Below are 27,443 nucleotides of genomic sequence, written 5' to 3'. Positions count from 1 at the left end.
GTTCACCAGCTAAACAGGATCAATACACGTGCAGGAAAGAAAGTATCAGGGCTACATCATGCCAGTTAGTATATATTTTGAGATGTGATATGTATTATTAGCCAAGAGTATAATATGTGTGATATTCTGGATGTTTACAGTATCTTTTTTTAGGTCAAAAGGTTTGGTAATAACTTGTAAGAATGTAATATTCTTACGGATACTATTTCCTTAGAACCTCACTTGCTGACTAAGCACATAGTAAAGGGAATATGGCTTCTTAAATATTTGTTGAATGAACGATTGTATGAATGTTTCCTTTCAAATGCATCTTCTCTGATGTGTAATATGAGGGAGGTGGAATCTCTGTCAATTTAATAGAGATTTTTTGTTTAGGGCTTCAGCAAGGAGAAAATTGATATTTGTGTCTATGAGTGTAGATGGGTAAATGTTGTTCATAACTTTCTAGGGTTGTCTCTTCTTTGAGGGAATTCCTTTCTCCGTTTTAAACATAGCTCCTAACATAGTTACTTATCTGACACAGCATTTCGTCGTTTTTAAAATGCTCAAGTTTTTTCACCATTAAACGTTATTTGGTCATGTAAGAATCCCAAATCTGTTTTCCTGTTTAAGCTGAGTCCTGCCACAAAGTTGCACTTGTGATTGCTGACGAATAGTAGTAGATTTGCTCACTAGTGCACGCTTTGAAAGTTATAGCTCATTAAATTAAATGCTCATCCAAATTAATTTTAATCAGCAAATCTACTTGTTTACCCTGTGAATTATCATTTAATTATCATTGCATGCCTATAAATTTTAAACATTTATTTTGGAATTTAGGTAACTAGGACAGTGTCTAGTCATTGATAAATTTGAAAAATGAGGGATCTTGCCTAATAACATTTTTAGATGAATGATGTGGAATAGAGTGTAAAATTGGAATTTTAAACTGTCTTCCTCAAGTACCTGATGTGAATTGTAATCCTGGTTTTTCCTGCTCCTTCCATAGCTTCCTGCAGATTTCACAAAACTCCACCTTACTGACAGTCTCCACCCACAGGTGACGCACGTTTCCTCCAGCCATTCAGGATGTAGCATCACTAGTGACTCTGGAAGTAGCAGTCTTTCTGATATCTACCAGGTAAGGAGGTACTTTTTTTTTTTATCATTTACATCATTTTCATTTATTCCAAGGGATTTTGAGATTCTATATTGACAATATGAATGTGTAAACAGACACAGAAACAATATTTATGCGTCACACAGATATGTAGCATGCTCTGTATTTGTTTCAAGAAGTAGAACTACTATTTAATTCTTTTTGCCTCTGCTGTTACAAGTTTAAATAGTGATTGCAGTGGAATTGTTTCTCTTGAGTTTAAATATTTTATTAATTTTATTGTAGACATATTGGCTATGGGGCTCTTTCTTGACTAAAAACTACAGGAAAACTTTAGTGTTGAATGAACATGGCAAAAGGAAGGAAATATTGAGATTGGGTCATTGAATTCTTTTTCTCTCTCTTTTTTAATTATCTGTAGGTTTGGTTATGTGTTTAAAATAAATTCCTATGACTCTGATGTTTAAAAAAGAATCTAAAACCAAAGGATTCCAAAAAAACATTTTTAAAGCAAAAACAGTTTTAATTTTTAAGGACTATGGCTTAGAAAATGCAAAATTTGGAAAAGTGACCTTTAGGGTGTCTTCAGATATATATCAGATTTAAAATTGTTTCAAACGAAAGGATTATACTCATTTTATAAACAGTATTTCTTGGCTCCTTAGAAATTGTGACATGAGATGCCCATTAAAGTACCTTTTTATAGGAAATGACAGCTATACATGATCATTGGTGTATTCAAGGAGTGCTTAATTTCTATTTTTAAAAAGATTATTAAAAAATAACTGAACGGGAGGACATATTATTTGAGTGACCTTGGAAATAAATTTTGTTCTAAAGAAATAACATATTAGGTGTATACTTTTTATAATTTCAGAGTGTTGCATAAAGCTTACTGCTTAGTAATTTGATATTTTAAACAGCTACAAATGTAGTTATTTAGAAATTTCTGACCAAGAATGTCTGTATTTTGCAATAAGAAAGATAATTGTCTGTCTCTAAAGTTATTTTTCAAATTTCTACTTCGATGATTGTGTTTTCAAATATTATAGGAGGGGAAGGCAGTGGACTAGAATAAATATACTTAACCAGTACCACCACATACTGCCTATTTCTAGAAGTTGAGTTTTAAAACATTTATTTCAAAAGTATGCCTTATAAATATAACAATGAACAGTTTACATGAAAGCTGTGCTTTAACTTATATTAATCGAAACATCGTGACAGAGGCCTTGTTTTCTAAACCTTGAGGTGATTATAGGTCTTTAGTGGGATCACAGCCTGAGGTTGCAGCAGTTATCACTGCTTCCTTCAAATATGCACAGATCTGAAGCTCCTAGAAGGTAAAATTATAAGAATGGGTGGTGTTGGTTTTATAACCTATTGAGGCACATTCCGAGAGGATTCTAACCTTAGGTGCTGTTACTTTGAGTAAGTCCACGAGGAAATTCTTGATGGTCCTTCTGCTGACTCAGCTACCATCAGAATGTCTGAGTGTGGGTAAGAGTTCCTAACTGTACTGATATGGTATGTGGGCTTGAGATTTCTACCTTTCATAAGCAAAAATCCATAGATGTATCTAAGGATTTAGTTATTGGCTATGCAAAACTTAACATTTTAATAGAGTCTCAATAAACCACTTCTGTTATCTGTGAATCAGACATTCTTAAGGTCAGAAGAAATCAGACATCTGTTATGAACCGATCTCACATTTGACTCCTTCTCTCCTTTCTTAGCAATCAAACATCCAGTTTATTCTTGAACCATTCCAGGGATGGGCAACTATGTCCCATGGCAGCCCTTAAATTTAATCTTTGTACAGTTCTGATTTAGGAGGTTTTTCCTTATTTGGTTGAAAGCTGTCATTGAAGTGAGCATAAATACTTATGAGGTGGTTACAGAGAGGTTGAAGTTATATGCTGTGTGCCAAAGAAAAAGGGCAGAGTGATGTTGCTAAGAGGGTGGGGGAAGAGGAATTTGAGAGCAAAGCGGAATGACTAGACTTAGAACAAGTAACAGCTCCACTGTTTTAATAGGGACAGATCCTGTTGTTAAGAGTGAGTTTGGGAGTTGAAGGAGTTTCTGTCAGATGGCTTCCATTTTCTCTCTGAGAAATTGAGTCCATATGTTAAGATTGAGGGGGCCAGAGAGTAGAGAATTTTAAGAAGAGAGAAGTTTTGAAATAGTAGTTGTGGAGAGAGTAGGCGCAAATTGACCACAGAAATGGAGGCTTAATTGAGTTTGTGCTCTCAAATACAGAGTAATTTCCCTCTGCCCTGTTAAGTAATTTTCTCCATATTAAGTACAAAGAAAGAAAAGATTTGGCTTCATAAAGGACTGATGTTTTGCTAAATGAGTGTAATTGCAAAGATAGATGGAGTCATATGCTAGGTTCTTTCTAGCTACTGAGCTTTGCTTTGCATTCCTTGTGCTTGGAATTTTTTCTCTGGCCTTAATCCTTTTCTGCCTTTATTTTCAAGTATCACATCTTCAGAGAGTTCTTCCTGTATTACTATCGGTAAAGTAAGTCCTACATTTTGGTTTATGTTCTGGCTAATACTTTATTTCCTTTCTAGACTCTAGTTGAAACGATTGTTATTATATTGTTCTGTGTGTCTGCTAGAAGAATGGCTACAGGAGGGTAGGAAATTTGTTTCCATGTCTCCATTTTCTCTTCGAAGTCTGCAAATAGTAGGTATTAAGTAAAGATGTGTTGAATGAGTGTAATTGAAAAAATAGACTAGGGAAGCTGGTTATGAAACGAAGTGAAGATGGGAGATGTTAGGCATAAAAGGTAGAAGACTGGAGATACCAACTGAATTGAAAAAAGTGTTACCATGGAAGCAGGTGGAAAAAACAAGCTGAAAAAGAAGGGGGTTGTGGTGATAGAAAGCAGAATGTCTAAATTAGTGATATGAGCCAATGCTATTTCTAGCCATGGTAAAATCCAGATATATAGTGTATTTATCAGAGTAAGTGTCTTAGGTAAACTGGAAATAGTTGTACAAAAAATAGGCAGATCAATAGAACAGAAAATTCAAGCAAAATGGAACCCATGTGTAAGGATGGAATATATAATAGAGAAAACCTCACAAACCAAAGAAGAAAGTAATGGATTTTTCTATGAATGGTCTTTGGAGTGCGGGCAGTCATTTTATAGACTCATATCACAGTTAAGATAAATTAGAGTTAAACTCTTAGTGGTATAATGAATGGCCAAAAAATTTTAATAAATAATTAAAGAGTCAGTTGAGACAAAGATTTAAAGTCAGGATTTATCTAACTTATACAAATTAATAAAAATATTTAGCTCTCAAAATAAAAAATGTTGAAAAGACAAAGTCGATAATTTATGAAAGAGAAAATACAAATGTTGGCATTAAATAAAATATTATTGAGTATATGAGAATTTTAAACTTGAAACTATTTTGCCTGTCCAATTAGCACATATTTTCTTACTTAAAATAAATACCTATAGACACTTTACACACTCCTAGTAGGATTGTAACTTCTGGAAAGCGGCCTAAAAATTAACATTAATTTTAAAAAATTGTCCCTCTCTTTTAGGCATATATGTTTTTTTCAGAAAGCCTACTTACTATATTGAAGTAAAAAACATTGCAAAATTAGAAACAATATAAATTATAATACACAAAGCAGACTTTTCATGCAAGCATTATTGCCAATTATACATTCATACTTTTGCAAAGATACATGATTTTATCTTTAGTTCCTGTTAACATTGTTGATTTATTTAAATTAGCATTTGTATTTTTTTAAAACAATATAAGCCTAAAATTATATCAGAATCTGGCTTAGATGCTATTTGGGTTTAAGATCCTGCACAAAATTTATTTATGTCAAGTATTAACTCCCTTAAATATGGCAATTTAATAAGTGAAAAGTTTCTTTTGCGAATGATTTTAAAGTGCTTAATGATAAAAATTCTTATATGTATTTTTTATTTTGTTAAATTAACACTTTAATGGGCTTTATGGTATTTAATGTTATCTTGGTTTGTTTTTTAAATATCTTTAAACACAAAGTGGCTTTAAGAACTCTATTTATATCAGAATATATTTAGTTCCTTTTGATTTAAGTAAATCATACAGCTCTCAGCATTGATCTGAGAATATTATTTTTTTGAGAGCATCACTATTTAATTATTAATGTGCAGATAAATCTGTTAGGTTATACATGTGAAAGATAAATTAATTTAAGACGGGAGTTATTGCTTAAGTGAAATTTATGAGCCTTTCTCCTTCCTCCTGAGACAAAATATAATTGGATACCTTTTAAATATAAAATTTCCGGGTGTGTATGTGAGTCTTTATTTAGAATAAAAGGATTTAAACACTACTTTAATCTTGGTTTGAAATATTACAGTTTGAAGGAAGCTAGAAATTAGCAAATGTTTTCTTTATGTTTATACACAAATGTGTATTTTCAAATTTTTAAAAAACTTTTTGTCTTTTATAACTTCACACAGTAGAAAAACATGTTATTACGTTTTAAGTATTTCCTTTATAAAGATAGCCTATTGAGAAAATTGAGCATAGTCCAAAGTATTTAGTACTTTGTAGTAGTCAAACCTGATTTTGAGTCCTGAAACAACTACTATTTATTTTATCTTGTTGTTTTGTTATGTTGAGCAATTTATTTAGTTATCCTGAGTGTTTTTTCATCTGTAAAGTAGGGGTAATGATACTAACTGGTTGAGTTGATGTGAAGATTAATTATTAAGTATTAAAATCATTAGATGCAGTGGCAGTTACTCACCAGGGTATCACTTTTTAAAATAATTTTTAGTGTGAGTCATTTGGACAGAATTTAATGGGTAATGTAAATCTGAGAGAATAGTTTTGTCACAAGTATATAAGGGGAGTGGTGTTTAACAGAATTTGTTTTTTTAGTCACATTCTACAAATATAAATTGTTTGCAAGGCTCATTGCTAGGTTGGGGAGAGATAAAAAAGTGTGCGAGTACGAAATGAAAAACGTTATCTATTTCTTTGTGGGTGAGACTTTTGATCTAGCCTGTGAGTGGCTTTCTTTTCCCTTGTTTGATCTGTGAGCACTCCTATAAATGGTAAGTAGATTTATCTGTGATTATAAAACCAGGGATCATGGAGGTTAAAGTGACTTGGCTAAAGTCATGTATGGAATTGTATAGGTGGGATTTGAACCGTCAAACTCTGAATTTGTTTAGTTTCTTCATTGGGCAAATGTAAATTCATCACCTAGTTCTCAAGCACAACTTTTAAGATTAGCATTTTTCTCTTGCAAACCAGTTTGTAGCCATTAGACTTTTAACTCATTCAACCTCAAAACATCTTTCTGAGACAGTTATGAAATTAGTAGATTCCTGAGAAGTTGTTTATCAAAATCTATTTAAAATAAAAGAAATTCTCCTTTTATCCAGGGTATGGACAGATGGGTTAAAAAAATATGGATAATAAATAAATGAATAAATAATAAGGGAGAAAAGTAAAATAAATTGGATTGATGGAAATATGAGTGGTCAGTGAGAGAGAGGATAAGGGGTATGGAATGTGTGCGTTTTTTCTTTTTATTTCTTTTTCTGGAGTGATGCAGATGTTCTAAAAATGATCAGATTTCAGAGTTTGGTATGGGTTACGGTTTGACTATTTTAGATTTTTCCTCCTAGCCGCTCCAAGACACTGCAGACTAAAAGCAATATCTATATGATCATTTTTGATGTGTATAATAATGTAAGATTATCATCACATCTTAACATTATGTGATGATAATGTGAGCCATTGAATGTACACCATGTATGGTCTCTGTGTGTGAAGATATGTCAATAAAAATATATATTTTTAATTTTTAAATTTTTTTTAAACATAACATACAAACACGAACATTCTTACCATATGATCATTCCATTCTTGGTATATAATCAATAACTCACAATAACATCACATAGTTTTATATTCGGCACAATCATCATTTCGTAGAACATTTGCATCAATTCAGAAAAAGAAATAAAAAGAAAAAATACTCATACATACCATACACCTTACCCCTACCTTTCATTGACTGCTAGTATTTCCATCTATGCAATATATTTTAACCTTTGTTTCCCCTATTTTTTTTCCTATGCTCCTTAACTCTCCCTTTCATTGATCATGAGCATTTCAATCTACTAAATTTATTTTAACATTTGTTCCCCCTGTTATTTATTTATTTTTAATCCATATGTTTTACTCATCTGTCCATACCATCGATTAAAGGGGCATCAGACAAGGTTTTCACAATCACACTGTCACATTGTGAAAGCTGTATTATTATGCAATCATCTTCAAGAAACATGGCTACAAGAACCCAGCTGTACATTTTAAGGCAGTTCCCTCCAGCCTCTCCATTACACCCTAACTAAAAATGTGGTGTCTATAATAATGCATAAGAGCAACTTCCAGGATAACCTCTCAACTTTGTTTGAAATCTCTCAGCCATTGACACTTTATTTTGTCTCATTTCTCTCTTCCCCCTTTTGGTTGAGAAGGTTTTCTCCATCCTTTGATGCTGAGTCCCAGCTCATTCTAGGATTCCTGTCCCATGTTGCCAGGAAGCTCTGTACCCCTGGGAGTCATGTCTCACGTAGAGAGGGGGAGGGCAGTGAGTTTGCTTGTGGTGGCTGAAAGAGAGCAACAAAAGAGGTTCTCTGAGAGTGACTCTTAGGCCTAATTTTAAGTAGGCTTAGCCTGTCCTTTGCAGGGATAACTTACATATGAACAAACCCCAAGATTATCAGCCTATTGTTTTGGTTGTCCCCACTGCTTATGAGAATATCAAGAATTTTCAACATGGGAAAGTTGAATATTCCCTGTTTCTCCTCATTTCCTCAAGGGGACTTTGCAAATAATTTTTTATTCACTGTTCAAATCACTCTGGGATTTATTGAGACATCACTCTGGACAAACCTACAAAATCTCATGCCCTACTCAACGTTCCATGTACTTATGGTGTTCAGTTACTATGTCCACATAAGTTATATTAGGAAATGGACCGGTCAAATTATAAATTTTGTACCAAATAAACATTTTTTGTTTTAGTCTCGCATATAAGTTAAAGCTTTAAAATATTAATTACCATCTATTTTCAGCACTCTGCAATATTGGCATTACTTTGTTCTTCCTCATGCAAAACATTTTTAAATTTGTACATTTAGTCACTATCATTATACACTCTAGACATTCATGGATTATACCACCTCAGTGTTTATTGTCTACCTTTCCTTCTGATTTCATTTGTGCCCCCAGGCCTCCTCCCTCGATCATTCTCACATTCAGCTTCATTCAGTGTTCTAACATTATTGTATTACAGTTAGGTAGTATTCTATCCATTTCTGAATTTTTATAATCAGTCCTGTTGAACAGTCTGTATCCGTTCATCTCCAGTTACCCAGTATCTATTTCCTGACGGTCTGTTACCAACTGAAATTCTCCAACTTCATTCACTGATGTCAGTTCTTATCAGTTAGACCATACAGTGTTTGTCCTTTTGTTTCTGGCTAATCTTATTCAGCATAAATGTCCTTAAGGTCCTTCCATGTTGTTACATACTTTATAACTTTATTCTGTCTTACAGCTGCGTAACATTCCAATGTAGGTATATACCATAGCTTGTTCAGCCACTCATCTGTTGATGGACATTTGGACTGTTTCCACCTCTTGGCAATTGTAAATAATGCTGCTATAAGCATTGGTGTGCAAATGTCCGTTTGTGTCCTTGCACTCATGTCCTCTGAGTAGATACCTAACAATGATATTGCCAGGTCATATGGTAATTCTATACTTAGCTTCCTTGAGGAACCACCACACTGCCTTCCACAGCAGTTGTACCGTTTGACATTCCCACCAACAGTGAATAAGTGTGCCTCTTTCTCCACATCCTCTCCAGCACTTGCTGTTTTCTGTTTTATTTTTTTTTTTGTTTTCTGTTTTATTGATAACGACCATTCTGGTGGGTGTGAGATGATATCTCATTGTGGTTTGGATTGGCATTTCCCTAATAGCCAGAGAAGTTGAGCATCTTTTCATGTGCCTTTTGGCCATTTGTATTTCCTCCTCTGAGAAGTGTCTGTTCATGTCTTTTTTGTCCATTTTGTCATTGGGTTGTCTGTCTTTTTGTTGTTGAGTTGAACAATCTCTTTATATATTCTGGATACTAGACCTTTATCTGATATATCGGTTCCAAATATTGTCTTCCATTGTGTAGGCTGTCTTTTTACTTTCTTGACGAATTTCTTTGATGCACAAAAGTGTTTAATTTTGAGGAGTTCCCATTTCTTTCTTTAGTGCTCATGCTTTGGGTGTAAGGTCTAGGAAACCCTTATAAGATTTATAAGATATTTACCTATATTTTCTTCTAAAAGTTTTATGGTCTTAGATCTAATGTTTAGGTCTTTGATCCATTTTTAGTTAATTTTTGTATAAGGTGTGAGATATGGACCCTCTTTCATTCTTTTGCATGGGAATATCCAGTTCTCTAGGCATCATTATTGAAGAGGCTGTTCTGTCCCAGGTGAGCTGGCTTGACTGCCTTATCAAAGATCAATTGTCCATAGATGAGAGGGTCTACATCTGAATAATCTATTTGATTCCATTGTTCAGTATATCTATCTTTATGCCAGTACCATGCTGTTTTGACCACTGTAGATTTGTAATATGCTTTAAGTCAGGTAGTGTGAGACCTCTGACTTCATTCTTCTTTCTCAGGATAGTTTTAGCTATTCAGGGCACCCTGCCCTTCCAGATAAATTTGGTTATTGTTTTTTCTGTTTTTGAAAAGTAAATTTTTGGGATTTTAATTGGTATTGCATTGAATCTGTAAATCGATTTAGGTAGATTTGACATCTTAACTGTATTTAGTCTTCCAGTCCATGAACACTGTATGCCCTTCCATTTATTTAGGTCTTCTGTGATTTCTTTTAGCAATTTCTTATAGTTTTCTTTGTATAGGTCTTTTGTATCCTTAAATTTATTCCTGAATATTTTTTTTTTTTGGTTGCAATTGTAAATGGAATTTTTTTCTTGATTTCCCCCTCAGATTGTTCATTACTGTTGTGTAGAAACACTGCAGATTTTCGAGCGTTTACTTTGTAACCTGCCACTTTGCTGTACTCATTTATTAGCTCTGGTAGTTTTGTTGTGGATTTTTTGGAGTTTTTGACATATAGTATCATATGATAAGCAAACACTGAGAGTTTTACTTCTTTCTTTCCAATTTTGATGCCCTGTATTTCTTTTAGTTGTCTAATTGCTCTGGCTAGAACTTCCAACACAATGTTGAATAACATTGGTGACAGTGGACATCCTTGTCTTGTTCCTGATCTTAGGGGGAAAGTTTTCAATAAACAATGGTGATAGTGGACATCCTGGTCATGTTCCTGATCTAAGGGAGAGCATTTTCAGTTTTCCCCATTGGGAATGATGTTAGCTCTGGATTTTCATATATTCCCTTTATCATGTTATGGAAATTCCCTTCTATTCCTATCCTTTGATGTGTTTTCAACAAGAAAGGATGTTGAATTTTGTCAAATGCCTTATCTGCATCAATCGAGATGATCATATGGTTTTTCTGCTTTGTTTAGTTGATATGATGTATTACATTAATTGATTTTCTTATCTGAACCATCCTTGCATACCTGGGATGAATCCTACTTGGTCATGGTCTATAATTCTTTTAATGTGGTGTGGGATTCCATTTGTAAGAAGTTTGTTGTGGATTTTTGCATCTATCTTCATTAGAGAGCTTGGTCTGTAGTTTTCTTTTCTTGTAAAATCTTTGTCTGTCTTTGGTATGAGTGTGATGCTGGCTTCATAGAGTGAGTTAGGTAGCCTTCCTTCCTCTTCAGTGTTTTTGAAGAGTTTGAGCAGTATTGGTACTAATTTTTTCTGAAATGTGTGGTAGAATTCACATGTGAAGCCATCTGGTCCTGGACTTTTCTTTTTGGAGAGCTTCTTAATGACTGATCCAGTTTCTTTACTTGTGATTGGTTTGTTGAGGTCATTTATTGCTTCTCGAGTCAGTGTTGGTTGTTCATGCCTTCCTAGGAATTTGTCCATTTCATCGTCATTGTCTAGTTTATTAGCATAAAGTTGTTAATAGTGTCTTCTCAGTACCTCCTTTATTTCGGCAGGGTCAGTGGTTGTGTCTCCTCTTCCATTTCTAATTTTTTTTGCATCCTCTCTCTTCTTCTTTTTGTCAACCTCACAAAGGGTCCTTCAATCTTACTGATTTTCTCAGAGAACCAACTTCTGATTTTGTTGACTTTCTCGATTGTTTTCATGTTCTCAGTTTCATTTAGTTCTGCTCTAATCTTCATTATTTCTTTCCTTTTGCTTGCTTTGGGGCTAGTTTGCTGTTCCTTCTGTGGTTCTTCCAAGTGGCCAGTTAATTCTTCCATTTTTGCCCTTTCTTCTTTTTAGATATAGGCATTTAGGGCAATAAATTTCTGTTTCTCTCTTAGTACTGCCTTTGCTGCATCCCATGAATTTTGATATGTTGTGTTTTCATTTTCATTTTCCTCGAGATATTTACTGATTTCTCTTATAATTTCTTTCTTGACCCACTTCTTGTTTAAGAGTGTGTTGTTGACCCTCCATATATTTGTGAATTTTCTGTCCAACTGCCTATTATTGATTTCTAACTTCGTTCCTTTATGATCTGAGAAGGTGTTTTATATGATTGAGACCTGCTTTGTGACCCAGGGTATGGTCTGTCCTTGAGAATGATCCATGAGCACTTGAGAAAAAGGTGTATCCTGCTGTTGTGCTGTGTAATGTTCTATAAATGTCTGTTAAGTCTAGCTCATTTATTGTATTATTCGAATACTCTGTTTCTTTATTGATCCTTTGTCTAGATATTCTGTGCATTAATGAGAGTGGGGAATTGAAGTCTCCAACCATTGTGTTAAATGTGTCTAATTCTCTTTTCAGTGTTTGCCTCATGTATTTTGGAGCACTCTGGCTTGGTGCATAAATATTTATGATAGTTTTGTCTTCTTGTGGAATTGATCCTTTTATTAATACATAGTGTCCTTCTTTGTCTCTTTTAACTGTTTTACATTTGGAGTCTAATTTGTTGGATATTAGTATAGCTACTCCTGCTCTTGTCTGAGTGTTGTTTGCATGAAATATCTTTTCCCAACCTTTCACTTTCAACCTATGTTTATCTTTGGGTCTAAGATGTGTCTCCTGTATAGACAGCATATAGATGGGTCCTGTTTTTTAATCCATTCTGCCAGTCTCTGTCTTTTGATTGGGGAGTTTAATCCATGAACATTTAGTGTTATTACTCTAAGGGCAATACTTTCTTCTACCATTTTGCCTTTTGGATTTTGTGTGTTTTATCTAATTTTTCTTCTTTTTACCTTTACTGATAGTCTTCATTTCTACCCTGTTCTCCATACCTCTCTTTCCTATCTTTTCCTATCTGTCTCTAGTGCTGCCTTTAGTATTTCTTGCAGAGAGAGTCTCTTGGTCACAAATTCTGTCAGTGATTTTTTTTGTCCGAAAATGTTTTAATTTCCCCCTCATGTTTGAAGGACAATTTTGCTGGATTTAGAATTCTTGATTGGCAGTTTTTCTCTTTTAGTAATTTAAATATATCATCCCACTGTCTTCTTGCCTCTATGGTTTCTGCTGAGAAATCAATGCATAGTCTTATTGGGCTTCCCTTGTATGTGATGGATTGCTTTACTCTTGCTACTTTCAAGATTCTCTCTTTCTCTTTGACATCTGACATTCTGATTAGTAAGTGTCTTGAATACATCTGTTTGGATCTGTTCTGTTTAGGGTACGCTGCACTTCTTGGATCTGTAATTTTAAGTCTTTCATAAGAGTTGGGAAATTTTGGGTGATAATTTCCTCTTCTACTGTGCCTTTCATTCCCATAAGTTCTGTGATTTTTCAGACTTCCAATTTCTTCTTTTTGTTCGTTTCTTGTCTCCCTCAGTTCATTGATTTGATATTTGTTGAGGTTTTCCTTGTCTGTTCGAACATTCATAATTAATTGTTTCAGCTCCTGTATCTTACTTGAATTGTTGGTTTGTTCCTTTGACTGGGTCATATCTTCAGTTTTCCTACTATGATTCGTTATTTTTTGCTCATGTCTAAGCATTTAATTTCCTTAGTTAGTTTATTCTGGAGATTGTTTTCACTTTTTTTTACCTAGGATTTTCTTACTGGATGACTTTGTTGTCTATCTGTTCTTTAACATTCAGTTTAACTTATTCTAGACCTCTAGCTTAGGTTTTGTTTAACAGATCAGAGTTTTTCAGTTCTTGTTTTCCTTTTTCTTGCCCTGCCTATATGGTGCCTCTTTTTCCTGCTTAGGTGGTTCTACTTAGGTATTATAGACCCCAGTCAGATTTTCCCAAACCAAACTGGCCTCCTCTCAGAAGGAAAGAGTCACCTGTGTCAGTTTTCCCTGAGGGTGTGAGACCCAGCAGATTGAAAGACTTTCCTGTGAAGCCTCTGGACTCTGTGTTTTTCCTGTTCTGTCCGGTATGTGGCACTTGTCTGCCTGCAGGTCCACCAGCTAAGGTAATGTGGTGCCTTTAACTTCAGCACACTTTCCCTCCTGGGGGTGTGGCTGAGACAGAAGAGACGTTGTAGGGTGGCTTTAATGCTTCAGTTTTCCAGACCCTTGGGTCTCAATTCCTTGAGGGAGGGATTCCACCTGTGCCAGGCTCCACTTCTCTCCTGGGGATGGCACAGTGTCCAGACAAACTCTCAACCAAGCATAATGCCCATGCTTCGGGTATTTAGCCTGAGAAGCCTTGCAGCTGTATCCAGAGAGCAGCGAACCTGTAGAACTACAGCCACAAAGAAGAAAAGAAAAAAAAAGTCCTTTTCAGAGCAGGACCCTAGTTCTTCAGTTTTGCCAATCAAGAGCTTAAGTTGGTACGTTACTCTTTGTATCTCCAGGTCCTGTGTGCCCCCTCCTTTTCTTCAGGACCCAAACCCTTTCAAATATTTGTGCTGTCTAATCCAAAAAAAACCTCTTTTTTTGTTGCTTTGTTTTATTTTTCCATTTTCTGTCAGCCGTGCCCCCTCTACACCAGGGCAAAAACCAGCAACCTCAGCTTTTACTCAAGGTTCAGCTGACCTGGGGGCCTATTTTTAGTAATCAGAATTTGATAATTTTTGGAGCTTGGTTGTACTCAGCTCCTGCTGCTAGTAAAGTCTCTTTCCTTTCCCCACAGGGAAGCAGCCTGTGGGGGAGGGGCACCAGCCCCCACACCTTGGGGAACTCACGGTTCTGGGTGGGCTTGCAGCCAGTTCAGCTTGTCCAGACTGGGGTATGCTGTGTGTGTGGTCACTGACGTGGCCCCAGCAGTTGTTCTGTACTCTTCCTGGCTATTCACTAGGTGCTCTGGAGGACGAACTAAATCCCACTCCTCACTATGCCGCCATCTTGGTTCCTCTCACCCATACAGTTCCAATAAAAATATTTTTTAAAAAAGGAATTCTACAGTATTTTTTAAATGAAATGGATAATCAGTTTAAAAGAAAATCACGTACTAAGTTACTGGTCTGATGAATTTTTTTATGAACAATTTTTTCTTTAAAAATAGAATACACATAACAGATAGAAAACAACTAATGATGTTTCATGAGTAGGGTTTAATTTTGGAGAGATGAATCCAATTCAGATTTGAAAGTCTCTTTGTTCTGTTTAAGGCAGTATAATTCATATAAATGATAATAATTTCTTTGGGATGGTATAAAATATGTTTTCAATCTTTTAGCATATGTTAGTTAAAAACTTGCATATGGGACACCTGGGTTTGATTCCTGGACCAGGTCTACCCCCTCCCCCCAACCCCCCACAAAAAAAACTAAAGAAAACCTTTAGCAATACAATACTGTTTTTTTTTTTTTTTTTTACAATTTTTTATTGTGAAAAATAATGTACATACAAAAAAGCAGTACATTTCAAAGCACACTGCAACAATTAGTTATAGAACAGATTTCAGAGTTTGGTATGGGTTACAGTTCCACAATTAAAAATTTTTCCTTCTAGCTATTCCAAGACATTGGAGACTAAAAGAAATATCTATATATTGATTCAGCAGTCTTAGTCATTTGTTAAATCCTGTCTTTTCTATTATAACGCCACCTTCTCCTTTGATCCTTCTCCCAATCTTTAGGGGTGTTTGGGCTGTGTGCATTCTGTTTCATGTTGGAAAGGGCTACAGGTAATATGGGATAGGGGATGGAACGAACCTGATGTTCAGGAGAGAGTGGCCCCTCAGGGTTTCAGACTTATCTGGCTTAGGAACCCATTGGAGTGTAGGTTTCTGGAAAGTAATCGTAGTGCATGGAACCTTTGTAGAATCTCAGAGTCCTACGTGTTCTATAGGGTTGGCAAGAATAGTTTTGTTTGGGGTTTGGTAAGCCATGGTAAATAGCAATATCTAGCTGAAGCTTGCATACAGGTAGCCTCTGAAATAGCCTCTTGGCTGTATTTGAACTCTCAGCCACTGATACCTTATTTTGTTATAATTCTTCTCCCCCTTTTCGGTGTAGGCAGGTATTGTCCATCCCGTGCTGCCAGGAGCAGGTTCACCCTTGGGATTCACATCCTGCGTTGTCAGGGAGACTTTCACCCCTTGAGGTCATGCCCCACATAAAATACATTATTTTAAAGAAATATTTTTTTCTATCTTCACTAGTACCCTTCTTCACTCTAGGCTAATGTTAAAGACTGTGGATATGGAGGACAGATTGATTATATTTGAAAACATAAGGTGATGAGTAATAATCTTCAACATTAAGATGAAACTGGGGTGAAAATGTCATCATAGCAACAATTAGCAAATTGTCACATTTCTAGACTTCAGACAGGTGGTGATAGCAATATTGACCTACTTTCTGTGATCATGACCTTAGCATACTATATCTTATCAATGTCTACTTGAGTTTCATTCTGTGATCTTGAGATAATTCTGTGAATTCTGAGTTAAAGTAGGAGGTGTTCCATTTCTGAGCACACCACAATGTATTTGCTCTGCCTCAGCCAGTAATGGCTTTACTTCTCTCCCAAGTGGCTTGCCATGACGACACAGAATGGTCTTCCTCCCCAAGCAGAAGAATTAAGGCTATTGTTTGAAGAACCTTTGCAGACATGAGCTTTTTTGTTTGCTGTTTTCTTCTTAGGCTTTTCCTATAATTTATGTATTTTAGTTAAGAAAACTGTACTTAAAGATCTGAAAATGTGATTAAAACCAATTTCTAAACTTTAGAAAATATTAAAACATGATTTTGCTACCTAAAAATGTAGGCTTAAGTCTTATTTTCTTTAACATAAACCAAAGCTTTAGAAAAGTGAAACAACTTTTTCCTAAGAACATAATACAAATTATTCTTTAACTATTGACTTAAACTAAATTATAAACTATAGTTATAGTTTAGTTAAACTAATTATAGAAAAAAAAATGTAGATCCTTAAGTCACATTCATATGTATCTGTTATAAAGAGGCAGAATAGGTTGTGGTTAACACTCCTGGGTTCTAATCTTGATTCCACAATTTATCAGCAATGTGACCTTAAGAAAAGAATTTCTCTGTATCTCAGAGAGAGAAAAATAAAAATTAATAATGGTACTTAATTTATAGGATTATTTTAAGGATTCAGTGAATTAATATGTAAGCACTTGAGCAATCCCTGGCCTGACATATTGTTAGTGTTAAGTATTAGCTTATTATTATCAGACTCAACATTTTATATTTTTATCTTTAATTTACTTTAAAAATATTCATTTACCTATTCTTAAAGATAAGATGTATTATATTCTTTGAAAATCTTGTGGGCCATGAGTGATTTGAATTTGGTTAACTTTATGATATGAACATTCCATACAGTTAATGCTTTTAAAATGTGTCTATTATAAAGAGGCAGAGTAGGTTGTGGTTAACAGTCTAAAGATTTTAAAATAAGATTTAATAAGATTTAAATCTAAAGATTTAAAATAATTGTAAAATAAGATTTTCAAGAGTTTAATATTTTAATTGGAAAGGCACATATTTGTGATGTTCAAGATTGATACAGTTTTAGAATGGTGGAAAGGTGGCTCAGTGGCACAATACATGCCTGCCATGCCAGAGACCTGGGTTCGGTTCCTGGAGCCTGCCCATGCCAAAAAAATAAAAAGATTGTTATAGTTTTATATAGTTTTAATATTTAATGAATTCAGTTTTACTAAAGCAGTTAGTGAAGTCTGGATATATAATTTAGGATAAAACTGATATTCTACATATATACATATTATTGTGATAATACCAACGAAATCTATAGCCCAGTTAGAAGAGAGTCTTTTCTGGTGACTAAGAAAATATTCAAATGCTAGAGTGTATCTTGATAACTTGAAATATAATTGGTGGTGCAAGCAACTATGTGGATGAATGAGAACAGAAAATGTGTTGCCTGTAGGCAAAGTGATCTCTTACACTACTGTACAATTTATCATTGACAATCGTCGTTGGAATAATGCAACTAATTTCAGTGCTTTGTTTGCGTATTTATCAATCCTGTCTTCTCTGTTATAACTCCACTTTGATTTGTGGTTAATTTTTCTATAAAGACTGTCTATTACAGTAGACAAAGTTCAGTCTTCTGGGGATTATTAAATTCATTCTTATTCTTTTGGAGAAGAAATTGCTCAGAATTAATAAATTGTCACCCTTCTTAGTTTAACCCATTCTCTTTGAAAAATGGGGTGTAAACAAATACTGTCCTTTTTCCCCCTTAATTTTGTGTTTCAAATGCCATATGATAGCTCAAATAAGAAAAAAAATTATTGAGATAAAGATCATTTTCCAGACTACAAATGTGATGGAAAATAAAGTCCACTCATATTTTGTCAAAAGAATTCTTTTACATAGTACCTGCCACATAAATAATTGTTGGATGTTGAATATATCTAACCTATATATTTATTTTCTACAGAAAAATAACTATAACAAAACATTACTATTTCTAACTACACTTCATATACTTAAAACAGTTTTTTAATGTTTTTTTGTTTTGTTTTGTTTTGTTTTGTGGGGAATCTGTCTTAAGGCCACAGAAAGTGAGGCTGGTGATATGGACCTGAGTGGGTTACCAGAAACTGCCGTGGATTCCGAGGACGACGATGATGAAGAGGACATTGAGAGGGCGTCGGATCCTCTAATGAGCAGGGACATTGTGAGAGACTGCCTGGAGAAGGACCCAATTGATAGGACAGATGATGATATTGGTAAGTTCGGTTCAGAAAATGATTTTACGAGCAAATTCAAAATATTTAGAGATATTTATTGTCTGGTATAATAGAGTCCAGAATGATAGGCTTTAAAAGGTCATTGAATTGTTAATCTTCTTTCTGAAAACAACATTCGTTTAAACATATTTGCAAAGTCAGTTGTACTCAGTCATTAACTTCAGGTGTCAACAAATAATACTCTAAGTGAAATTCCCTAGTAAAACCCTCCATAGCTTCTACATAACACTTTTCTTTGTTTTGTTTATGACAAAAATTTTTTTTTAATTTATTTATTAATTAAAAAAATTTAACAACAAACGAACTAAAACATTAACATGTGATCATTCCGTTCCGCACATGCAATCAGCAGCTCACAACATCATCACTTAGTTGCACATTCATCATTTCCTAGAATACCCGCATGAATTCAGAAAAAGAAACAAAAAAGAAATAAAAAGACAACAGAAAAAGAAATAAAAAACGAAAACAGAAAATAAAAAAGATTATACATACCATATCCCTTGCCCCTTGCTTTCATTGATCACTAGCATTTCAAACTGAATTTATTTTAACATTTGTCCCCCATTATTTATTTTTATTCCATATGTTCTACTCGTCTGTTGACAAGGTAGATAAAAGGAACATCAGACACAAGGTTTTCACAATCACACAGTCACATTGCAAAAGCTATATCATTATATAATCATCTTCAAGAAACATGGCTACTGGAATACAACTCTACATTTTCAGGCAGTTCCCTCCAGCTTCTCTATTACAACTTGACTAACAAGGTGATATCTATTTAATGCTTAAGTATAACCTCCTGGATAATGTCTCGACTCTGTTTGGAATCTCTCAGCCATTGCCACTTTGTCTCATTTCACTCTTCCCCATTTTGGTTGGGAAGGTTTTCTCGATCCCTTGATGCCGAGTCTCAGCTCATTCTAGGATTTCTGTCCCATATTGCCAGGAAGGTCTATACTCCTGGGAGTCATGTCCCATGTAGACAGGGAGAGGGTGATGATTTTGCTTGTTGTGTTGGCTGGAGAGAGAGGCCACATCTGAGCAACAAAAGAGGCTCTCTTGGGGGTGACTCTTAGGCCTAAATTTTAAGTAGACTTGACCTATCCTTTGTGGGATTAAGTTACATATGAACAAACCCCAAGACTGGGGGCTCAGCCTATTGCTTTGGTTGTCCACACTGCTTGTGAGAATATCAAGAATTCAACTTGGGGAAGTTGAATTTCTCCCCGTTCTCACCATTCCCAGAAGGTGAATTGAATCACTCTGTGATTCATCGGGGCATCACTCTGGACAAACCAACAAAATCTCATGTCCTACCCAAGATTCCAAGTACTTATGGTATTCAGTCAAGCTATTTACATAAGTTATATTAGGAAATGCACTAGTCAAAATATAAATTTTGTACCAAATAAGCATTTTTTGCTTTAGTCTCACACATAAGTTGAAATTTTGAAATATTAATTACCGTCTATTTTCAGCACCCTGCAGTGATGACATTCCTTTGTTCTTCCTCATGCACATTTTAAAAATTTGTTTATGACAAAAATATTTTAATATTACTAGTACTGTGAGCACTATTCCTCAGATACGTATTATATACAGATTAGTCAAGTGGAAAGTTGGTACAACTGTCATGTAGATGAATTTGCTCCTGTTTTGGTTTGATTTGAATATGAGACTGGGTGAAAGAAGACAGCAAAATGACCAGTTAGCCGATGAGACTGTGGGGTTTGAAACTTTCTTCAGTGCACCCTGAGATTAAAAATTTAAGTGGCTCTGCACCTGCTTCCTCTTCCTTGAGTTTCTCTTCACCTGCCCTTCCTGTCAGAGCAGGAGTTGATTGAGTGATGATGATGCTTTTGTGTCTGGCCATGCCTCTCCGGGTCTGGATGTTTCCTTTAAAGTCCTGAGAGTGAAAGCAAGTTCTGTTGAGGGTCATCTTCTGGCCACAGGGTCTGGAACCTGTAACCACCCTTTTCTGAGCCCAGTTTATCTCTTCTACCACTTCTGCAGGTCTTTCTGAGCCAATATTATTTGGGGAAAAACTCAAGGAACCAAGATTATTGGGATTAGATTTAGGATGGTGTGTGGGTATAAGTGTGTGAGGGTGGCTTTTTGCCTGTGTTTTGTGAGAGACAAATTTGTACCATTTAATTTGAAATGCTAGTGGTAAATGAAAGCGAGGGGTAAGGGGTATGGTATGTATAACTTTTTTTCTCTATTATCGTTTTATTTATTTTTCTGTTGTCTTTTTATTTCTTTTTCTAAATCGATGCAAATGTTCTAAGAAATGATGAATATGCAACTATGTGATGATATTAAGAATTACTGATTATATATGTAGAATGGAATGATATCTTATTTTGTTTGTTTATTGTTAATTTTTTTAATTAATAAAAAAAAATTTTACCATTTAAGCTGTATACAGATGCTAAGAAAGTAAGGAAGAAAAACCAAAAACATGGATTAGAAATTTAAAATTTAATTGAAGTCCCTTAAAGGACTTGCTCAACATTTATAAATAAATATCATATGGTGGCAACCAGTCATTTGTTCGTCTAATGTGATTGAGTGCCTTCTATGCACCGATCATTTTTCTAGGTCCTGTTTTCTAATTAGATTGAACATGGCTTATGAAACAAATTGATCCAAAAATTTTTCTTTTGTAATCAAATGGGTCTTCTCTTTTGGATCCTTATTTTAGAATTGTTGTGGAAGAAATTAGAATATGTTGGATATCTTTCATTCCTGGAAACTTAAGAAGTAGTGCTTCATATCTAGGTGGACTTCTCTCTCAGAAAGATTGGAAAACAGGATCTGTACTGATTCCAACAGATAACTACAAAGCTGGCTGTATTCTTTTTAACTTTTTTTATTGTATAGCATAATGTATATACAAAGCAAAGAAAGAAAAAAGCCATAGTTTTCAAAGCACTCTTCAACAAGTAGTTATAGGACAGATCCCCAGGTTTGTCATGGGTTACCATACCATCATCTCAGATTTTTCCTTCTAGCTGCTCCAGAACATTGGATGCTAGAAGGAATAAATTTTTTTTTCATCACCATCAACTTTTTTCCTTTGTGTTCTTTTTAACTATATTTGTTGATATCCACAGTGAATGAAATTTACTCACATTCTGATTCACTTTCAAGCAGTGATAATTCTGATGCTTGCTATTATCAAATATACATTTTTTTTTTAAAGTAATAAACCAGAGGTAGTGCTGGGTCTGACATGGCAGAAGAGGTGGTGGCCATGTTGGAGAAGCACTTGTTGCTCCTCTGACAAGAACATTTCAAGCTGCAGAAGAAATCTGCAGAGACATAGAAGTGATGCACACTTTTGGCTGCACAAGCTGACAGGAAAAGAAGCAATGAGTCCTTGCTCAGCCACTGGCTAATGCTCGTGGCAGACCTCTATGAGCAGGAGCAGAGTTCTGCTCTGAAGAAGAGGTTGAGGGCAGGCACATCAGCGCTCACAAGTTTGTCCTGGCAGCTGCAGCGACAGCTGGAGTCTAGCCAACTTGTCTTCCACCGAGGAGCTGGACCTGTCAAAAATGTCCTGCTCTCAAATTGCTTACAATTTAGTAATAATTGCCAAAGTACTTTTTCTGGTCTATGAGAACTGAATCCAGAAGAAACAATTACTCTGAAGAATGAAGATATTCTTTCTTCAATGTCAAAAGATGACCATTACTGTGAGCCGTTGATTGTATACTTTGGGTGGATTGCATATGTGAATTTATCTCAGTAAACTTGCATTGTAAAAGAAAAGATGATCACCAGTCATCTTTAGAGTTTGAATAGGTGCATTCAGCTGTTTAATGTTATATTTAATTCTTTTATGCCACATTATGTTATGTAGAATTTGGGTAGGTATGGTGAATAAGTGGACATAAAAACATCTTTTTTCAAACGTTGACTCCAAAATCAACTTTTGATGAGATTGCAGAGAAGTTAGAATTCTTTTAGGTTGTTGTTGGCTTTCTAAAATGGTGCAATTTGGTGGCTCCTCAGGAAGTTGGAAATAGGATTACTGTATGACCTGACAAACCCACTTCGGGAGATACACCCAAAAGAATTTAAAGCTGAGATTTGAGTAGATATTTGTATACCAATGTTTATGGCAGCATTATTCACAATAGCCAAAAGATAGAAGCAACCGAAGTGCTTATTAACAGATGAATGGATAAACAAAATGTGAAATATACATGCAAATGGAATATTATGCTGTTATAAAAAGGAATGAAGTTCTGATACATGCCACCAAGCACTGAATGAATCTTGAACGCATTATGTTGACCAAAATAAGCCAGACACAGAAAGACAGACAGTGTATGACTTTGCTTATATGAAAAACAAGAACATGGCTTTTTCTGGGGTAATAACACTTCAAACCACCTCACCTAGCAAATTTCATAGAGACATAACTATTGTTTATCAGGAGCTGGTGGTAGGAAAGTGGAGGACAGAATCATTTCTTAATGGGTGCAGAATTTCTGTTTGTAGTGATGAAAATGTTGGGGTTATGGATATTGGTGATGATAGGGTATTGTGAATGTAATTAGTACTATCGAAGTGTATACTTGAAAATGGTTAAAATGGAAAACTTTGAGTTGTATATGTATTACTACAATAAAAAGTGAAGACAGTTGTGAAAGTGGGCATTTTATAAAATTTTGCATTTTATATTTTACCGCAATAAGATTTTTAAATGACAAAAAAAAAAAAGGCAATAAAGCATTAACATTAAAGATTAGGTGTGTAATGAGTGTTGTTTGGTCTGTACAATAGCTTGAAAGATCTGGTATTTTGTTTCTCTCAAAGTAAAACCAAACATAAGCACTCTTTAGCTTTTTTGTTGTTATCCTTGTTAAATTTAAGTCATCCTTAAGTACTTAGCTAAATCAGATGTCTTTATATGAACTGTGAACATCTATCTGATTGATGTTTTCCCTAGATGCCTCCCTCCCCACCTACTGTCCTCTCTCTCTCCAGAAAAAAGGGGGGGGGGAGGTGTGTGTGTTTAAGTTGAATCAGATGAGCATAGTAATATTTGATCTTTTTTTTTTACAAAAATTTCCCTTCAGGTTCCCATAGATTCTTGGGTATACAATTTCTTCCACTTGTTCAAGGGAGGGACTTTATCATATTCATATTTGTTCTCTAACTGATAATTTTGTAGGTACTGAATTATTAAGTGGTTGTGAATTTTATTTATTGTTTTGAAGCCTTGACACATTAACTTAGTGAATTACTTTGATTCCCTTCAAAGGATTCCTTTTCTCCTTCCTTCATATACTACCAGAAAAACCCACTGGCTTTTTAAGCATCTAAAATTTCTGATATAAAACTGAACCATGGGGGGTTCCAAGATGGCGGCTTAGTAAGGTACGTGCATCTTAGTTCCTCCGACTCCAAATCAACTAACAGATGAACAGAAACAGTGCAGAACAGTTCCCGGGGCTACGGCAGGGAATGGACACACAGCGTAACCCAGTCTGGACTGGCTAGTCTGACTGCGAGACTCGGCTGCGGTGAGATCCCCGAGCGGCGCGCGATTTCCCGAGCAGTGGCAGCTGTGGCGGCCGGAGCTACTCCCTCCCTCCTTCCCGGGCCGGCTGAGAGTCTCGGAGAGGCAAGTTTCCCAAGCCGAGGTGGCCGGCGCCCCTCTTTTGCGGGCGGCTTCGAGTATCGGCTCCGAGTCCGCGACTACGAGTCTCGGATCAGAGGGCTATCCAAGCCGCGGTGCCCCCCCCCCCCCGCGGGAGGCTTCTTGGTCCGGTGGGGAATTCCCCAGGCCCGCTGCGGCCGGCGACCAGCCACAGGGTCCTCTCAAGCCGCGGCAGCTGACGCCCCCACCACGCGCGGCCCCTGAACCAACGGAGAGAATTGGATCGGAAATCCCCAGGCCGCGGAGATCGGTGACCGGGGGCTACCCATTCCAAACACCTGAGACAAACGTGTGCCACGTGCGCCACCTACTGGGCAAGATAAGAAAAACAGATCCCAGAGATTTCACAGAAAAATCTTACAACCTTGCTGGGTCCGACACCCAGAGAAATCTGAATAAATGCCCAGACGCCAGCAGCAGAAGATAACTGTCCACGCTCAAAAGATTGAGAATATGGCCCAGTCAAAGGAACAAACCAATAGCTCAAATCAGATACAAGAGCTGAGACAACTAATGCTGAATATACAAACAGAAATGGAAAACCTCTTCAAAAATGAAATCGATAAATTGAGGGAGGACATGAAGAAGACATGGGCTGAACATAAAGAAGAAATAGAAAAACTGAAAAAACAAATCACAGAACTTATGGAAGTGAAGGATAAAGTAGAAAAGATGGAAAAAACAATGGATACCTACAATGATAGATTTAAAGAGACAGAAGATAGAATTAGTGATTTGGAGGATGGAACATCTGAATTCCAAAAAGAAACAGAAACTATCGGGAAAAGAATGGAAAAACTTGAGCAGGGAATCGGGGAACTCAAGGACAATATGAACCGCACAAATATACGGGTTGTGGGTGTCCCAGAAGGAGAAGAGAAGGGAAAAGGAGGAGAAAAACTAATGGAAGAAATTTTCACTGAAAATTTCCCAACTCTTATGAAAGACCTAAAATTACAGATCCAAGAAGTGCAGTGCACCCCAAAGAGATTAGACCCAAATAGGCGTTCTCCAAGACACTTACTAGTTAGAATGTCAGAGGTCAAAGAGAAAGAGAGGATCTTGAAAGCAGCAAGAGAAAAACAATCCATCACATACAAGGGAAACCCAATAAGACTATGTGTAGATTTCTCAGCAGAAACCATGGAAGCTAGAAGACAGTGGGATGATATATTTAAATTACTAAAAGAGAAAAACTGCCAACCAAGACTCCTATATCCAGCAAAATTATCCTTCAAAAATGAGGGAGAAATTAAAACATTCTCAGACAAAAAGTCACTGAGAGAATTTGTGACCAAGAGACCAGCTCTGCAAGAAATACTAAAGGGAGCACTAGAGTCAGATACAAAAAGACAGAAGAGAGAGGTATGAAGAAGAGTGTAGAAAGAAGGAAAATCAGATATGATATATATAATACAAAAGGCAAAATGGTAGAGGAAAATATTATCCAAACAGTAATAACGCTAAATGTCAATGGACTGAATTCCCCAATCAAAAGACATAGATTGGCAGAATGGATTAAAAAACAGGATCCTTCTATATGCTGTCTACAGGAAACACATCTTAGACCCAAAGATAAACATAGGTTGAAAGTGAAAGGTTGGGAAAAGATATTTCATGCAAATAACAACCAGAAAACAGCAGGAGTGGCTATACTAATATCCAACAAATTAGACTTCAAATGTAAAACAGTTAAAAGAGACAAAGAAGGACACTATATACTAATAAAGGGAAGAATTAAACAAGAAGACATAACAATCATAAATATTTACGCACCGAACCAGAATGCCCCAAAATGCATGAGGAATACACTGCAAACACTGAAAAGGGAAATAGACTCATATACCATAATAGTTGGAGACTTCAATTCACCACTCTCATCAATGGACAGAACATCTAGACAGAGGATCAATAAAGAAATAGAGAATCTGAATATTACTATAAATGAGCTAGACTTAGCAGACATTTATAGGACATTACATCCCACAACAGCAGGATACACCTTTTTCTCAAGTGCTCATGGATCATTCTCAAAGATAGACCATATGCTGGGTCACAAAGCAAGTCTTAACAAATTTAAAAAGATTGAAATCATACACAACACTTTCTCGGATCATAAAGGAATGAAGTTGGAAATCAATAATAGGTGGAGTGCCAGAAAATTCACAAATACGTGGAGGCTCAACAACACACTCCTAAACAACGAGTGGGTCAAAGAAGAAATTGCTAGAGAAATTAGTAAATACCTCGAGGCGAATGAAAATGAAAACACAACATATCAAAACTTATGGGACGCAGCAAAGGCAGTGCTAAGAGGGAAATTTATTGCTCTAAATGCCTATATCAGAAAAGAAGAAAAGGCAAAAATTCAGGAATTAACTATCCATTTGGAAGAAGTGGAGAAAGAACAGCAAGCTAATCCCACAGCAAGCAAAAGGAAAGAAATAACAAAGATTAGGGCAGAAATAAATGAAATTGAAAACATGAAAACAATAGAGAAAATCAATAAGGCCAGAAGTTGGCTCTATGAGAAAATCAATAAGATTGATGGGCCCTTAGCAAGATTGACAAAAAGAAGAAGAGAGAGGATGCAAATAAATAAGATAAAAAATGGAAGAGGAGACGTAACTACTGACCTCACAGAAATAAAGGAGGTAATAACAGGATACTATGAACAACTTTACGCTAATAAATACAACAATTTAGAGGAAATGGATGGGTTCCTGGAAAGACAAGAACAACCAACTTTGACTCAAGAAGACATAGATGACCTCAACAAACCAATCACAAGTAAAGAAATTGAATTAGTCATTCAAAAGCTTCCTAAAAAGAAAAGTCCAGGACCTGACGGCTTCACATGTGAATTCTATCAAATATTCCAGAAAGAATTAGTACCAACTCTCCTCAAACTCTTCAAAAAAATCGAAGCGGAGGGAAAAATACCTAATTCATTCTATGAAGCCAACATTACCCTCATACCAAAACCAGGCAAAGATATTACAAGAAAAGAAAAGTACAGGCCGATCTCTCTAATGAATATAGATGCAAAAATCCTCAATAAAATTCTAGCAAATCGTATCCAACAACACATTAAAAGAATTATACATCATGACCAAGTAGGATTCATCCCAGGTATGCAAGGATGGTTCAACATAAGAAAATCAATTCATGTAATACACCATATCAACAAATCAAAGCAGAAAAATCACATGATCATCTCAATTGATGCAGAGAAGGCATTTGACAAGATTCAACATCCTTTCCTGTTGAAAACACTTCAAAGAATAGGAATACAAGGGAACTTCCTTAAAATGATAGAGGGAATATATGAAAAACCCATAGCTAATATCATCCTCAATGGGGAAAAATTG

General features: G+C 35.6%; 1 protein-coding gene across 17 annotated transcripts in view; it reads left to right on the top strand.

The window, feature by feature from the left end:
- RAPGEF2 (Rap guanine nucleotide exchange factor 2) overlaps positions 1 to 27,443 on the top strand; it is a 309,303-nt gene that overhangs the window by 229,388 nt on the left and 52,472 nt on the right. For 15 of the 17 annotated variants that reach the window (XM_077139652.1, XM_077139641.1, XM_077139642.1 and 12 more), the window contains 2 exons: positions 989 to 1,120; positions 18,194 to 18,371. In XM_077139652.1, the coding sequence (XP_076995767.1) occupies positions 989 to 1,120; positions 18,194 to 18,371 (310 nt within the window). The remainder of the gene's footprint in view (positions 1 to 988; positions 1,121 to 18,193; positions 18,372 to 27,443) is intronic. The other 2 variants (XM_077139648.1, XM_077139645.1) reach the window with 1 other exon arrangement.

Source organism: Tamandua tetradactyla, chromosome 22 (genome assembly GCF_023851605.1).
Source record: "Tamandua tetradactyla isolate mTamTet1 chromosome 22, mTamTet1.pri, whole genome shotgun sequence".
Lineage (NCBI taxonomy): Eukaryota > Metazoa > Chordata > Mammalia > Pilosa > Myrmecophagidae > Tamandua > Tamandua tetradactyla.
The sequence above is the reverse complement of the archived record's forward strand: the minus strand, read 5'-3'. Positions and strand labels throughout refer to the sequence as shown.